The 15137-nt window shown below is 37.0% G+C and overlaps 2 protein-coding genes across 11 annotated transcripts in view; one reads left to right on the forward strand and one right to left on the reverse strand.

The window, feature by feature from the left end:
* LPIN2 (lipin 2) overlaps positions 1 to 3075 on the forward strand; it is a 55083-nt gene extending 52008 nt beyond the window's left edge. For 5 of the 8 annotated variants that reach the window (XM_081325141.1, XM_081325147.1, XM_081325139.1 and 2 more), the window contains one exon: positions 2883 to 3075. The gene's annotated coding sequence lies outside the window, so the exon portion shown is untranslated. Of the gene's footprint in view, positions 1 to 307; positions 446 to 1666 lie in introns of all 8 variants that reach the window. The other 3 variants (XM_081325140.1, XM_081325146.1, XM_081325144.1) reach the window with 3 other exon arrangements.
* The window catches only part of EMILIN2 (elastin microfibril interfacer 2), a 47699-nt gene that overhangs the window by 4320 nt on the left and 28242 nt on the right, over positions 1 to 15137 (reverse strand). Inside the window, exons 6-8 of one of the 3 annotated variants that reach the window (XM_081325138.1) lie at positions 10876 to 10911; positions 10020 to 10148; positions 5883 to 6107 (exon numbers count right to left, since the gene is read on the reverse strand). In XM_081325138.1, coding sequence (XP_081181264.1) covers positions 5883 to 6107; positions 10020 to 10148; positions 10876 to 10911 — 390 coding nt within the window. Of the gene's footprint in view, positions 1 to 3212; positions 6108 to 10019; positions 10149 to 10875; positions 10912 to 15137 lie in introns of those variants that run through there. The other 2 variants (XM_081325137.1, XM_081325136.1) reach the window with 2 other exon arrangements.

The following is a 15137-nucleotide window of genomic DNA, read 5'->3' on the forward strand; positions in this document are numbered from 1 at the left end:
ATGATCGAAAAGTGACTAGGCAACACATACAGAAAATGTTCAGGAATAAACTTGTTTTCTAAATAAAAGGCAATACGTATAGTCAATTTTTAAAACTGGGACTGCTGCTTTGGTTTTCAGGACCTCTGCATCAGGGTTTTTCAATTTGATAGAAGGTGCAGGTCAGTGAATTATTTTGAAACAGCTGTAAATGTCACTTCTGATCAAATATTTTGTATTAGCTGCACAGTAAATCTAAAAAAATAACCAAAGTTCTGATTAAGTAGCAGTTGTCTTACATTCTTTCATTTGTTTTCCACTGCTGCAGGTTTTTACTCTTACATCCTAGCAAAATAATTTTAAAGACTATCAAAGTTTATCTCAGATTTTAAGAACAGATAGGCAAAACCTGTGAATGGGTGCTTTTCTCTGGACACTGAAACATGTAAATATATCAAACAATCAGGTCTGCTATTGATTTGAGTTCATGTTGCAGTAGTGTTTAGAAACAATGTTTCACAATATTAGGAGGAATGGCTTATTTTCTATTGGATTTGTATAGAAAATATATCTGGAAAAAATTGGAAATTTCAAGGTATGGCATTTTTTACTCTGTTTTAAGTGTACAGATTCTTAACACCAATGAAATAAACAGTGTTTGGGCTGCAGTGTAGTATAGTTGAAACAAATATACATCCTGTTGGAAGATTAACAATATTCTCAATGTATGCTAAAATTATATAATTCTGATTAGTCACTGCCAATTGTACTATATCAAATTCATTAGTGTATTATGTAATCACATTCATATTTGATAAAGCACTCTCTTAGATTAAAATTCAGTAAAACAGAAAAATTCCATTAACATCCTCAAAAGATGTGATATTTGTTCTACACTGCAGTGGTATTTAGTTTGCATTTTAGTAATGTTTTATAAGTTCATTTTGATAAAGTGAATCTCTAACAACATAATGAAGTCATCTGAAGTTATTTTTTTCTGTGATAAAGTGGCTGGTATGGGAAAAACCTATGGCTTATTTTTGAATATTGAGAATTGCCAAATTCCTTTTCAAGGAAGAATTCCATTACACAGTTTCATACATTCAGAATTCTGCTCTTTTCTTTGTTAAATTTATAAAGTGCTTGAGTCATCCTGATCTAAACATTACTTTTCATTGCAACAGGTATACAAGTCTTAACTTGGTGATTATTTATTATCTATTTAAATCTTTCTGGATAACATATTAGATAAGTACATATTAAGTTTGGATTTTGCCTGAGCTGGCCAGTGATTAACCTTTTCTCAGTATTCACTTTCTGATAGAGCTCATCTTTAATCTATTTCCTGGTATCAAATACTGATGAGTTGGGAAACAATCCTTGTACTGTTTCTGTTTTGGATCAGTACATGTAAGCTAATTCTTTCTGTGAAAGAAATGGACATTTATGTTTATTTACTATGTCAGTCTGTTTTTTTCAAGAGTAATTACTTTTACTTTAGGAATATAATTGCTGCACCGGTCAATTGGAATAAATTGGAATAAATAAATACTGCAATCTAAATGAGCTGAAAATCTTGATCTGAATCTCTGCAGATTTTTTTTTAAACAAACATAAAACAAGACCCAGAATGTTGGTGTTTTGTACTGTCAGACAAAGCTCAGTTTTCTTATTTATTTCTTTTCAGGCTGTCCAGAAGACAGTAAAAACGTATAAAAATGAATAGATAGGCTTTTTTAAAAAAAATGTTACTGTTAATGGTTGAAAAAATATGTCTTCATTTGGAAAATTAATATTTCACTAAAGTTCATAACTCAGAATTGGGTAACTCTAAATTCAATTCAATTAGTATGATGTATCATATATAGATTGGTTATTAGAATCTGTAAACTAAGGTCTTAAAATAATGCCAAATACAATAAAAATACCTGAAAACATAAGTTTTTTCTGACCTTGCAAGTACGAACGTTGGCAAAAATCTTGAGACTTTAAAAACAAGGTCTACATTTTATCAGTTCAGATTTTGAGAAAGAAGAAAACTTGAGAACATTCTTGTTAACTCTAGTTGGATTTTTGCTTTGATACAACATTGTTTACTTATTAATCAATAAACATTCCAGAACAGTGATTTTTGGTACAAACTGGATGTATTAGGAAAAATGTCATATCAAATTGTTTAATAAAGTTTATAGTAAAATTGCACCTAAGTGTCTTAGTGTTTCTATAGAAATGTTTATAGCATAAATAAATACATACAAATATTATGGGGATTAAAATTCAATTCTAAATGCAGGAGGAGAAACTATAGTGCCAAGTATTTTGGATAGGACAAGAGAATGAAAAATGAGTGTGTTAAAACCCATTTTGATGTTAATTTTGTTCTACTGAAGAACTAAATAAGAACAATACAGCTTTTGCCATTGTATAAAAATAGTTCACATTCTAGTGGTTGCACTTGTGGTTTGGTGCTATATTCTATAGCTTATACAGTTGTTTGGCAGTTGTAGTAATATTAGCAAAATTGTCAGTGTGCAATGGAAATATAAACACTGCCATCAGGATAAATAAAGTAATAATTTAATCCTTTGACAGTAAAACTACTGGAGGAAAGTAGGGGGGTGGGGGGAGAAGTACTGGGGAGAATCCAAAGAGCATGGTGCATACTTGGGATGCAAAATACTGAGTTGATATGAAAAAAGAATATAAGGACTAGAAATTGGAACAAAAATACTCCACCATTTCTACTGTTCTCCCACTTGAATGTTTTATTGCATATGCAATAAATATTTAGAATGTTTTTAACTGAGTCCAACAAGCATCAGTAAGAATTCAGCTATTATATGAAAATGTTTGAAAACTATGGTGAAAACCATATAAAGTGATTTGCCTTTGACCTTTCCTAGAAATGTGAACTGCATAAACCCCATAAAATATGAAGATAAACTCAAAGATGAAGCCAATTATTGGAGAAAAAAGGTGAAGTGACTGGACTTGACAAAGTTGGATGGTGAAAAAGAGATGGGAACTATTTCTTCATTAAAGTATACTGTATAATGCAGAAAATTTCCAATTGAAAATAAACACTTGATACTTAAACATTGCTCTACTTTTGAATACACTCATGGTAAAGGAACAACTGAACAATATGCAAAATCAGTTTTGTGGAAGACCAAATACAAATGGATACATTCTCATTTTGCTGAAATAGCTTATAAAATTGGAAAACATTCATGCAAAACCAAATCTGAAAATGACATACAGAATGTTGTGAATAACAATATATCAGGCACGAAAGACCAGGCCCACACATGAAGGTTCAATTAAAACTGATTTAGTGCAAAAAGCCTGTGCACAGGAATCTTGTCAACTAAGGGTTAACACCTGTTTAGTTAGATAAGGGTCAACAGCACTCAAGGGGGGATTGGATGTAGTTTTCTTGTGGTTATATAGGGATTCTAGGCAGATCACCCTTTTCACTCCACTCCAGGTCTGTCATCCCTTCTATAAGAAGTTATAGGCCCTTCTATTGAAAGCAATGATACATTAGCAGCCTGGACAAATAATACACTTTTGAGTTTTATTAACTAGTCCTAAAATGCTTGAAATATAGTTTCTAAATGTGAGAAGTAACTCCCAGGAGAGAGTTTTTCTAATTCTAAAAGCTGCTTTTTGCCTTCAAATATTAAAGAAACAAAGCACCCATTCACAATGATTAATTATAATAAAAATCTTTCTAAAATGTATAGCAATGTGGCCCTCTTAGGCCCTTATGATTGTCTGACAGCATTGTGTTATTTTTAAATAAATCTGAATAGATTAATTACTTTTTTTAGAAATTAAAATGACTAGCTTTGCATTCAAGTAGATCCAGGTGAAATGGTAAATCAAAGCAATCAAGATTGATTATGGGGTGGTGATAATTTTACTCGAGTGAACTGCAAAAGAACAATTTGGTACATGTTTTCATAAAATTCTGAAGAAAATAAGTGTTTCTAGTTTTGAGGATAGAAAACATTTTTCTGCATATCTATCAGTTCAAAAATGAGTTCATCTTTCAGGAGGAAGTTTGCTTTATGTTGCTTAGAAACATTTCTTCAGGGATGGCTCATGGAACAATGAAAGACATAACTATTTCTGAGACCTCAACAGGGAAGATTAATGAGAAATAATAAATCTAGCTCTTAGCATCATTCGTAACTTACAAAGTAGAAGAAATAAAGTGTTATTTGGCAGGCTGCTATTACCATAGTCTGCTCTAAGAGTACTCCTTACGAATGAATAATACTGTTTTGTGTTCTCTTGTGAGCTTGTAAATTATTAAAATGCTAAATAAAGAAGTCCTGGGGAAGAAAACAGTATTATAGAGATGAGACAGCTATGAAGACTGAAGTTCTTAATTTTAATCTTTCTTTTGTGTTATACTAGATATAGGCAATAAACATGTTACGATTCAAAATTGTGTTCTTTTAATTTTGTATGTTAAATAAGGCACAACTGAGCAGAGTCAGAGAAACTACTAAGCCACATTCCATTTATAATGGCTGTTTTCACATTGCAAAGCTATAAACTATAATTTACAAATTGTATGATTTGTGCAGTCATGCATGCAAACTTCTCAATTTTAGCCTTCACACGAGGGACAATACAACTCATTACACAGTTGTTGCAATGATCTAAATAGCTAACTCAGGAATAGAAAAATGGGTGTAAGCTGAATTTTAAAAGCCATCTGGAAGTATTCTGTTCACTTTCTGACAAAATACATTAAAAAAGAGAATAAGAGGTAGAAAAAAGATAGCCTTCTGCAGTTCTAGCTCTTACTGCATTCAGCATTGGGTATGGACCATGACAGATTATCCAAGATGAAGTGTCCTTGGAACAGAAATGAAGCTCCCATCCTTGAATGAGATAAGCAGCCTTCAAGCAACAGAATGCTTGTATTTTTTAAAATGCAAATGACCAAATCTTCATGAGAATTCTGGTGCATATATAAAGATTTCATGAAATGTGGCTATCACTCAAAATCTCGACCATTTTTAATTTTGGAAGGCAGTGATGGGTGCCCTTCACTAGATTTTCAGATTTTGTGATATAGCCAAGTGTCATGAAATCTGTTTGGGAATGAAGTCCCCTTTAAATCATATGCAAAGTATCCCTGTGATCTATACTACTAGTGTAAACTCCCAACAGCTAAAGGAAGCTAATAAAAATAATGCATGAGGAAGAGTTGCTAGAGACAATAAAAAGATATCAAAGATACTGTTTCATAAGAACAGTTGTATATATAAATCTGAATAAAGTTCCATTACATTATCATCATAGCTTTCTCAGATATTAGCAAATGTTGCAAAACATGTATTTTGAATATTTTGTAATGTGACTAAGTTATAGCTTCTCTTGGTATGCATATTTCTTTTCTTACATTCAGTTGTGTCCAGTTCTCAGAAATTGTTTGGATATGTGTCTGCAGTTTTCTTGGCAGGATTTTTCAGAAGTGCTTCTCCATTTCCTAGACTGGGAGAAAATGACTGGCCCAAAGTCATCCAGCTGGCTTTGTGTCTAAGATAGGAGAAGAACTCATGGTCTCCTGGTTTCTAGCCTGATGCCTTAACTACTACACCAAATTGGGTCTACACATAAATAACCATACTCTATAAATAAAAGAAATATGAGAAGGAAAATAAGATTCATATAGGGGCCAAATTATTGAAATGGAGAAAAATGGAAAGAGGAATATTAACACTTCTCAATTCATTATTTCCTTCAGGTTCAATTTTATCTATTTTCTGCTCAGGTCTAAGAAATTTCAGGGTATAGAAATACTCCACTGAATGTAGAATACATCTCATCAGAGTCTGTATAGGCTAACCTGCCCCCAGTAACTACAACGCTTACTTCTGCACCTGTTTTGAGGTGGAGAACAAGATGAAAAGCCCCAGTTCCACCACAAATCCGTTTTCCTGATCTTGGCTTGCGATATTCAGGTAGGTCCTTCTTGTAGCCAGCTGTGTGAAGCTGAGCAACACTTGAATTGGAGACCGACAGCATTGCTTCAATATATTCACCTCTCTCAGGCACTAGAACAGCTGTGATCAGATAACGACCTTCATATGGCGATGTAAAAACACCTGCAAAAAAAGTATCAGTAAATAACATCCTTTAAATCTTAAAACAGGACAAGTGCATATTTATTGGAGCATTTTTCAAGACAAAGAAACAAAACATTACAGTTTTACTGTGAAATTTTCATTGACCTACGTAGTAAAGCAGAGTTCTTCACATAATAGTTAGATTTCTTATTTATTAATTAAATAATAAATATGGCTGTCCACCTCAGAAATGACTGGGAAGCATTCAACAGTCAATCCAATAAAACAGTAAATATATAAAATGATCATTACTTAAAACATATAATTATTAAAACATTAAAACTATAAAAGAACATTAAACATTTAACATTAAAACTATAAAAGAACTATAACAAAATAATAAGATGGAGGGATGTTAAAAATGATGAGCCATCTCACAAGTTCATCCATCCCCTGATGTCCCTACACCTGCTGACATAATCTGACCTTGAGGGACTTTCAAAGGGATGAAAAGGCTGACCTCATTTCTGGAGTGAAGATTCCATGATGCAGGCACCTCTTGCCTAGAGCTCACCAAATGTAACTCCTTAGATGACAGAATGTGTAACATGTTTACTCTGTTGGATCCGATGGGATGGGCAGATTAAATCAGGAAGAAGTGTTCCCTCAAATAACTGATCTCATTTTATTTAGATCTTTAAAATACCAGACCCAGAAACAAACTGGTAACCAATGCAGCTCACACAGCAGAGGTGTAACGTGCAATCTACCAGAAGCTCACATAACTGCACACACCAGCTGCCCACTTTAAGGGCAGTCCCATCTACAGTGCATTGCAATAGTCCAACCGAGAGTTGACTTGGCATGAAGGGCTGTGAGTAGAGCCCCTTGATCCAGGAATAGATATGACTGTACAATATAAAGTTGTGTAAAGGCCCTCCTAACCATGATTGCCACCTGCTTCTTGAGCAGGAATTGTGGGTCCAGAAGATCCCTGATTGCACACAGGGTCTATTTGAGGCAATGTGATTCCATCTAGCATCAGATACTGTCTAGTCCTAAAATCAGATAGCCCCCCAAACCAAAGCCATTCAGTCTTGCTCTGTTGTTCACCATCCAGACCCTCACAGCCCCTAGACACTGGGATAGGGCATCCATAGCATCTCTTAATTCACCAGGAGCAGAGATGTACAATTGGGTATCATTAGCATATGGATGATACTTCATTCCATTGCGAGAAATGAGCTTACGCAGCAGTCTCATTTAGATGTTAAACAGGAGAGTGGAGACCACCTACTCCTGCATCACCCAACATAGGAAGGGGGCAAAGGTCAGGTCTCTTCTTCCCAATCACTACTAAATGAACTCAGCCCACAAAAAAGGTGAACAAGCACACTACCATGCCTCCCACTCCTAATCCTTTGAGTCGATGATATTGAAAGCCACTGAGAGGTCATATAAGGACGGACACCCAATCACTAGAGATCAGCCAAAAGTAGACCAATGCTGCTTGTGTTCCACATCCAGATCTGAAACCTGACTAAAAAAGATCCAGATAATCCATTTCAGTTAGGGTCCTCTGAAGTTGTTGTGCAACCACTTTCTAGACCACCTTTTCAAAAGGGAAGGTTAGATACTCGGTGAAAATCATCTGGTATTGAGGGGTTCAGCGATGGCTTCTTGAGAAGGCAGTGAACCAAGGCTTCCTTAAGAGAGGTAAAGAAACAACCCACTAGCCACCACTAGGATCCAGTCATGCAACACCCTGTGTGCTGCTTACCTCTGGTTCAACAAGTTCAAACCACTCCCAGATAACCATCCAAGATTCTATCTGAGCCATCTTTTCTGGACTTACAGTGCCAAGGTCTAACTGTGAGTGATCTGAGCAATTTTATCCAAAAGATGTTAAACAAATTGCTCTGCGCATCCTTGCAAAAAGTTCCCCAGGTCTTCTTTACTCGAGAACTTGTGTCACCTGAAACAGGGCTGTGGAACAGCAATCTATGGAAGCAATAAGGGTGCAGAAGTACTGCCATCCTTGCTGCAACAAGGTGGGCCTTAATTGTGGTTCTAATCCATGTTGGGTTGTGCTTAGTTTAGTGCCAGCAGTGCTCTACATGTCTCTTCTCCCATTTCATCTCAACTCTGCCATAAACCACAGGGAGTGATAGGATCCATGAGAATGGAGTTGTTGCATAGCATGATTCAATGCTTCAGCCATTCCTTTATTCCAAATGGCAACCAAGGTGTCAGGAGACTAAGCAGCAGATCAACAGGAATAACTTCCATCTTCTTCTGAAACCCCTCCAGGTCTATCAGTCACCAGGAGAGGATCAATCTAACGGTTCCAACCTCCCAGCAGTGGATCACAGCACCAGAGAGTCCCACAGTAATCAGGGCCTGATCTGACCATGACAAGGGGGACACTTAAAGCCCTCCCAATCAAAGGTCATGTGGAATCAATTACCGGTTGAGCTCCGGATGGCTCCTGACCTTCGCTCTTTCCGCCGTGATCTGAAAACTTACCTATTTGAACAAGCCGGCCTGGTCTAATGGGTTTGGGGTATTTTATTTAGTATTTTTAATTATTTATTGTAATGGGCTAGCTCTATTTAATCTTATTTTTAACTTTTGTATATTGTATTTTTATTGCCTGTACACCGCCCTGAGTCCTTTGGGAGAAGGGCGGTATAGAAATTAAATTAAAATAAAATAAATAAAATATTGCTCTGACAGAAACACCAGATCTAGTGTGCGATCACTGTCATGTCAGGCTCTGGAAGACATGGGGATAGGCCCTTATGATGGCCATGAACTGCTGAGCTACCTCAGACCACTCCCTGAGAAAGCAGATTGAAGACCCAAGTACATAAGTTTGGGGAACTCTATTGTCAACCCAGAGATGGAATCAAGAAGCCCAGGCAGGGAGGCTGGTACCACAGTAACAATCCCAACTGATCCCTAGAGCCCAACTGAATGTACAGGTTTCACATCCAGTGACCTGCAGAGCAGCACCTCTGAAGTTGAAAGCTGATATACACTGATGATGTTACCTAGTTTGCGTAATGAAATATCTACAAGAAAACAACCAAGCTCAAAGAGCACCAAGGACTCTTCCCTAGAGATGCAGGGTGGAAAAAGATCACCCATGTACTAAATGGAACCACAAGTACTGAATACTTCAGAACTGCTCATTCTGGCTAGTCCAGAATTTAAAATTATAGTCTTGACTTAATTTACTCTGAATTAACTTGGTTTGTTTATGCTTTGAATCCAGAAGAATTTAGGCCAATGAAACAGTACTACATGTATCAATTTGATGAGGCAAAAAAATTATACTGCACAGATACACTGCTTCTCATACTTAATGCAAATTAATTGGTTTAAATCAAGCTATTTCTGCATCACTTGCTTGTGTTATACTATATAACTGCAGACAGAAATAGAAAATATACAGCTTGAAGAAACTGAAACAGTTGAAAGTTTGTACAATAACCAATTGCATTGTAATAGCACAAATAAAATGAAAACAGAAAAAGCAGAAAATTGTTTTTCGCCCAGGAAATATTTTTCCAAACTTGGCTTAAGTCTGCTACTGATCTTTTCTGTGGAGAAAAGTTATATAAACTTGTGAAACAGCTACACCGCCCTACCCTTCAATCTGTAGCAGGCATTTGCAACAGAATAAACTTTGTGTGTAACGATATCAAAAACTAATCAGAACAGATAATGAGATGGTTTTCAGAGTCAACTGATAAGGAAACCCAAGTCAGATTCAGGCTGCAACTAGACTGCCTTGTTACTTTCTATTTTGAGTAACTTCCAGAAATATGGGAAAATATAAAGTATCAGAAAATTAAAGGTGAATAATCTAAATAATTGAAGTCTACTGTTATAATTTATTAACATTCCCAAGCAATTTCCAAGTTGTAGGCCAACCTTGTCCCTTACCTGTGTTAGGGTTATAATAATTTCCATCATTTACAAGGACTTTGTTAAAACGTATCACACCTACATCTTCAGGGAAAGGCTTCTTTGTGAGGCCAGCAGAGAACGACACCAAAGAAGTAAAAGCTCCTACTAAAATGGAAAAAATATAATTTGAATATGTTTAAGAAAAATATTAACACCAAACAGCACTGATTTTGTCTTACACCTATTTTCCCCCTAAAAATTGGAAAGTCCATAACTATATACAAACTTTGGATAATGCCAATCAAGTTTTGAGTGCCTGTTCAAGACATGAATCCAAAGATTCTAGGTACCGTCATTAGGATTAACAATGAGTTAACAAGGCTTTGATTTAGAAGATCTTGGTTTTATATGCTACACATTTCTGCACCTTTTAAAAATTCTATTTGCCGTTTTTTGCATGCTTAAACTCTCATTCACCCTTTTATGTGTGCAAAATGTATGACATACAAAAATTACATGTTTACCTATACAAAAAAAAATCACATTTTTTTTCGTTCATTCTTTCCCAAGCTGTTGTGCCACATATCCATTTTCAGCATTACTCGCTGAACTACAGGATAAAAAAGAATATTGCAAACTTTCTTTGTAAACAAAAAGGAAGCAATAAATAGGCATTTATTTTTCTCTTCACTTGCTTCCATTATCCTTAAGTAGAGTATGAGATCATTTCATATTTTGAAATTATGTTAAGAGATGATTTCTTTGTTTGTTAAGACAAGATTTCTTCAGATAAGATTTCCAAAAATACCATTTACAGTATAAATTGTTTCAAGATCTCAGCAAGTATAATTGGAAATTAGCTTCAAGAGATTAAGAGAAGCAACAACATTACCTTGTGGAGATGGAGATTTTGGTGGGTTTGGATAACCTATAAAATAAAAATAATATATATGTAAATATTTTAAAAACTATTATTCTCTTCTCTACCCATTTTACTAGTGCAGCCTTCAAATAATTTTAAGGAGTGGTCTTTTTAAACTCAGTGATTTGAGAACTGCTATCTGAAATGAAGAAGTTGGATTGCGGCAAAAATAACTTTTCCTTTTGCTCTAGAGCAGAAGTGCCCAACATTGGCAACTTTAAGACCTGTGGACTTCAATTCTGCAAATTCCCCACCTAGCCATTAAAGTTACCAAGGTTGGGTATCCTTGCTCTAAAGTAATTTCTCAGAGAAGAGAGGGGTGGGAGACAGAGTGAGAAAAATTCTATCCTTTCTCAGCAAAACAGCAATTAAGGACATAGTTAGCAGCTATTATCTTAACACCCCCACTCTAATTCCAAGACAAATGTGTCATGAATTGTTGGAAGAATTTCTGAGGTGGGGTTTTACTTCTGACTACTGAATTTCAAGTCTGGTCATTTTGTTAAGGAATTTGCACAATAATATTTAATACTTACTCTGTGAAAGCTAGTCAAATTTAGCATTAAGCCCTGCAAAAAAGTCATTTATGCAATTGAGTCCTTTGGGGTTTCAGCCGTGAATGGAAAAATAAATAAATTATAATTTATTAATACATTAATATTATAATTAGAGACCACTATTTATCCTGAACTAGTAGCAGGTAATAGCAGATTGTGTGTGCTGAAATCACGCTGCGCTTCTCTTTCTTACTGTTGATTAACCCCAAACTATCTACTTCTGAAGTACAGGAAGAATTAACTCCCTTCTTAACGGATTTAGACAAACTCCAGAATGGTATTTCAAAAACCTTAGTAATGTTCAGTCCCACTTTCTTTACATTCCATTTGTATCTATTACCTGTTTCAATCAGGGACTACAGTGATAATCTTGATAGTGAACTCAGCAGTTAAAGCTTACAAAACTGGGCTCCCAAATGATCACTAGAAAACTAGAGGGAGGATATAAGTGCCCTTAATGATCTTGAGATTTTCATATATATCCAAAAACAAATTCTTTAAATTAATAAGGTTGTTGTTGTTGTTAGCTGTAAAGTTGTGTCCGACCCATCGCAACCCCATGGACAACGTTCCACCAGGCCTTCCTGTCCTCTACCATCTTCTGGAGTCCATTTAAGCACACGCCTACTGCTTCAGTGACTCCATCCAGCCACCTCATTCTCTGTCGTCCCCTTCTTCTCTTGCCCTCAATCTTTCCCAGCATTAGGCTCTTCTCCAGTGAGTCCTTCCTTCTCATTAGATGGCCAAAGTATTTGAGTTTCAACTTCAGGATCTGGCCTTCTAAAGAGCAGACAGGGTTGATCTCCTCTAGGACTGACCGGTTTGATCGCCTTGCAGTCCAAGGGACTCGCAGGAGTCTTCTCCAGTACCATACTTCAAAGGCCTCAATTCTTTGGCGCTCAGCCTTTCTTATGGTCCAACTTTCACTGCCATACATTGCAACTGGGAAGACCATAGCCTTGACTATTCACACTTTTGTTGACAGGGTGATGTCTCTGCTTTTTAGTGTGCTGTCTAGATTTGCCATGGCTTTCCTCCCGAGGAGCAAGCATTTTTTTAATTTCTTGGCTACAGTCCCCAACTGCAGTGATCTTGGAGCCCAGGAAAATAAAATCTGTCACTACCTCCATTTCTTCCCCATCTATTTGCCAGGAATTGAGAGGGCCGGATGCCATGATCTTGGTTTTCTTAATGTTAAGTTTCAACCCAACCTTTGCACTCTCCTTCTTCACCTGCAACAAGAGGCTCTTTAGTTCCTCTTCACTTTCTGTCATTAGAGTGGTATCATCTGCATATTTTAGGTTGTTGATATTTCTTCCGGCAATCTTAATTCCAACTTTCGATTCATCTAGCCCTGCCTTTCTCACAATGTGCTCTGCATATAAGTTAAATAGGCAGGGCGACAGTATACAGCCTTGCCAGACTCCTTTCCCAATTTAGAACCAATCAGTGGTTCCGTGTCCAGTTCTCACTGTTGCTTCTTGACCCGCATATAGGTTTCTCAAGAGACAAATAAGATGGTCTGGTACTCTCATCTCTTTAAGAACTTGCCACAGTTTGTTATGATCCACACAATCAAAAGCTTTAGCATAGTCAATGAAGCAGAAGTAGATGTTTTTCTGGAACTCCCTAGCTTTCTCCATGATCCAGTGTATGTTGGCAATTTGATCTCTAGTTCCTCTGCCTCTTCGAAATCCTGCCTGTACTTCTGGTAATTCTCGATCCACATACTGCTGGAGTCTAGCTTGTAGGATTTTAAGCATAACTTTACTAGCATGTGAAATGAGTGCAATGGTGCAATAGTTTGAACATTCTTTGGCACTGCCTTTCTTTGGAATTGGAAAGGAAACTGATCTTTTCCACTGTTGAGTTTTCCAAATTTGCTGGCAAATTGAGTGTAACACTTTTACTGCATCGTCTTTTAAGATTTTGAATAGCTCAGCTGGAATACTGTCACCTCCACTAGCTTTGTTGTTGCTCAGTTTTTCTAAGGCCCACTTCACTTCACATTCTAGCATGTCTGGCTCGAGGTCAGTGACCACCTCATTGTTGATTTCAGGGATGTTAAACTCATTCTTGTATAGTTCTTCTGTGTAATTTTGCCACCTCTTCTTAATCTCTTCTGCCTCTGTTAGGTCCCTGCCATTTTGGTCCTTTATTTGCATGAAACATTCCCTTCATCTCTCCAATTTTCTTGAAGAGATCTCTGGTCCTCCCTATTCTATTGTTTTCTTCTATTTCTTTGCACTGTTCATTTAAGAAGGCATTCTTATCTCTTCTAGCTATTCTCTGGAATTCTGCATTCAATTGGGCGTATCTTTCTTTTTCTCCCTTGCCTTTCGCTTCCCTCCTTTCCTCAGCTATTTGCAAAGCTTCCTCAGCCATTTTGCTTTCTTGCATTTTTTTCTTTGGGATGGTTTTGGTTGCTACCTGTTGTACAATGTCGCGAACCTCTGTCCATAGTTCTTCAGGCACTCTGACTATCAGATCTAATTCCTTAAATCTATTTGTCACCTCTACTGTATATTCAACAGGGATATGATTTAATTCATACCTGAGTGGCCTAGTGCTTTTCCCTACTTTCTTCAGTTTAAGCCTAAATTTTGCAACGAGAAGCTCATGGTCTGAGCCACAGTCAGCTCCTGGTCTTGTTTTTACTGACTGTATAGAGCTTCTCCATCTTTGGCTGCAGAGCATATAGTCAATCTGATTTCTGTGTTGACCATCTGGTGATGTCCATGTGTAGAGCCGTCTCTTGGGTTGTTGGAAAAGAGTGTTTGCTATGACCATCGTATTCTCTTGACAAAATTCTATCAGCCTGTGCCCTGCTTCATTTTGTACTCCAAGGCCAAACTTGCCTGTTATTCTGGTTATCTTTTGGCTTCCTACTTTAGCATTCCAATCCCCCATGATGATAAGGACATCATTTTTTGGTGTTAGTTCTATAAGGTGCTGTAGGGCTTCATAGAACCAGTCAATTTCATCCTCTTCAGCAATGGTGGTTGGGGCACAGACTTGGACTACTGTGATATTGAATGGTTTGCCTTGGATTCGAACTGAGATCATTCTGTCATTTTGAGGATTGTATCCCAGTATTGCTTTTCCTACTCTTTTATTGACTATGAAGGCTATTCCATTTCTTCTGAGGGATTCTTGCCCGCAGTAGTATACCTGATGGTCATCTGAATTAAATTCACCCATTCCTGTCCATTTTAGTTCGCTGATACCTAAGATGTCGATGTTCAGTCTTGTCATCTCTTGTTTGACCACGTCCAGCTTTCCTTGATTCATGGATCTTACATTCCAGGTTCCTATGGAGAAAAAATCTTTACAGCATCGGACTTTCCTTTCACCACCAGACACATCCACAGCTGAGCGTCCTTTCGGCTTTGGCCCAGTCGCTTCATTCTTTCTGGCGCTACTAGTACTAGCCCTCTGCTCTTCCCCAGTAGCATATTGGACGCCTTCCGACCTGAGGGGCTCATCTTCCAGCGTCATATCGTTTTGCCTTTTGGTACTGTCCATAGGGTTTTCATGGCAAAGATACTGGAGTGGGTTGCCATTTCCTTCTCCAGTGGATCACGTTTTGTCAGAACTCTCTGCTATGACCTTTCCATCTTGGGTGGCCCTGCACGGCATAGCTCATAGCTTCATTGAATTATGCAACCCCCTTCG

The sequence above is a fragment of the Vipera berus genome, assembly GCF_964194415.1.
Source record: "Vipera berus genome assembly, chromosome: 3".
Classification (NCBI taxonomy): domain Eukaryota; kingdom Metazoa; phylum Chordata; class Lepidosauria; order Squamata; family Viperidae; genus Vipera; species Vipera berus.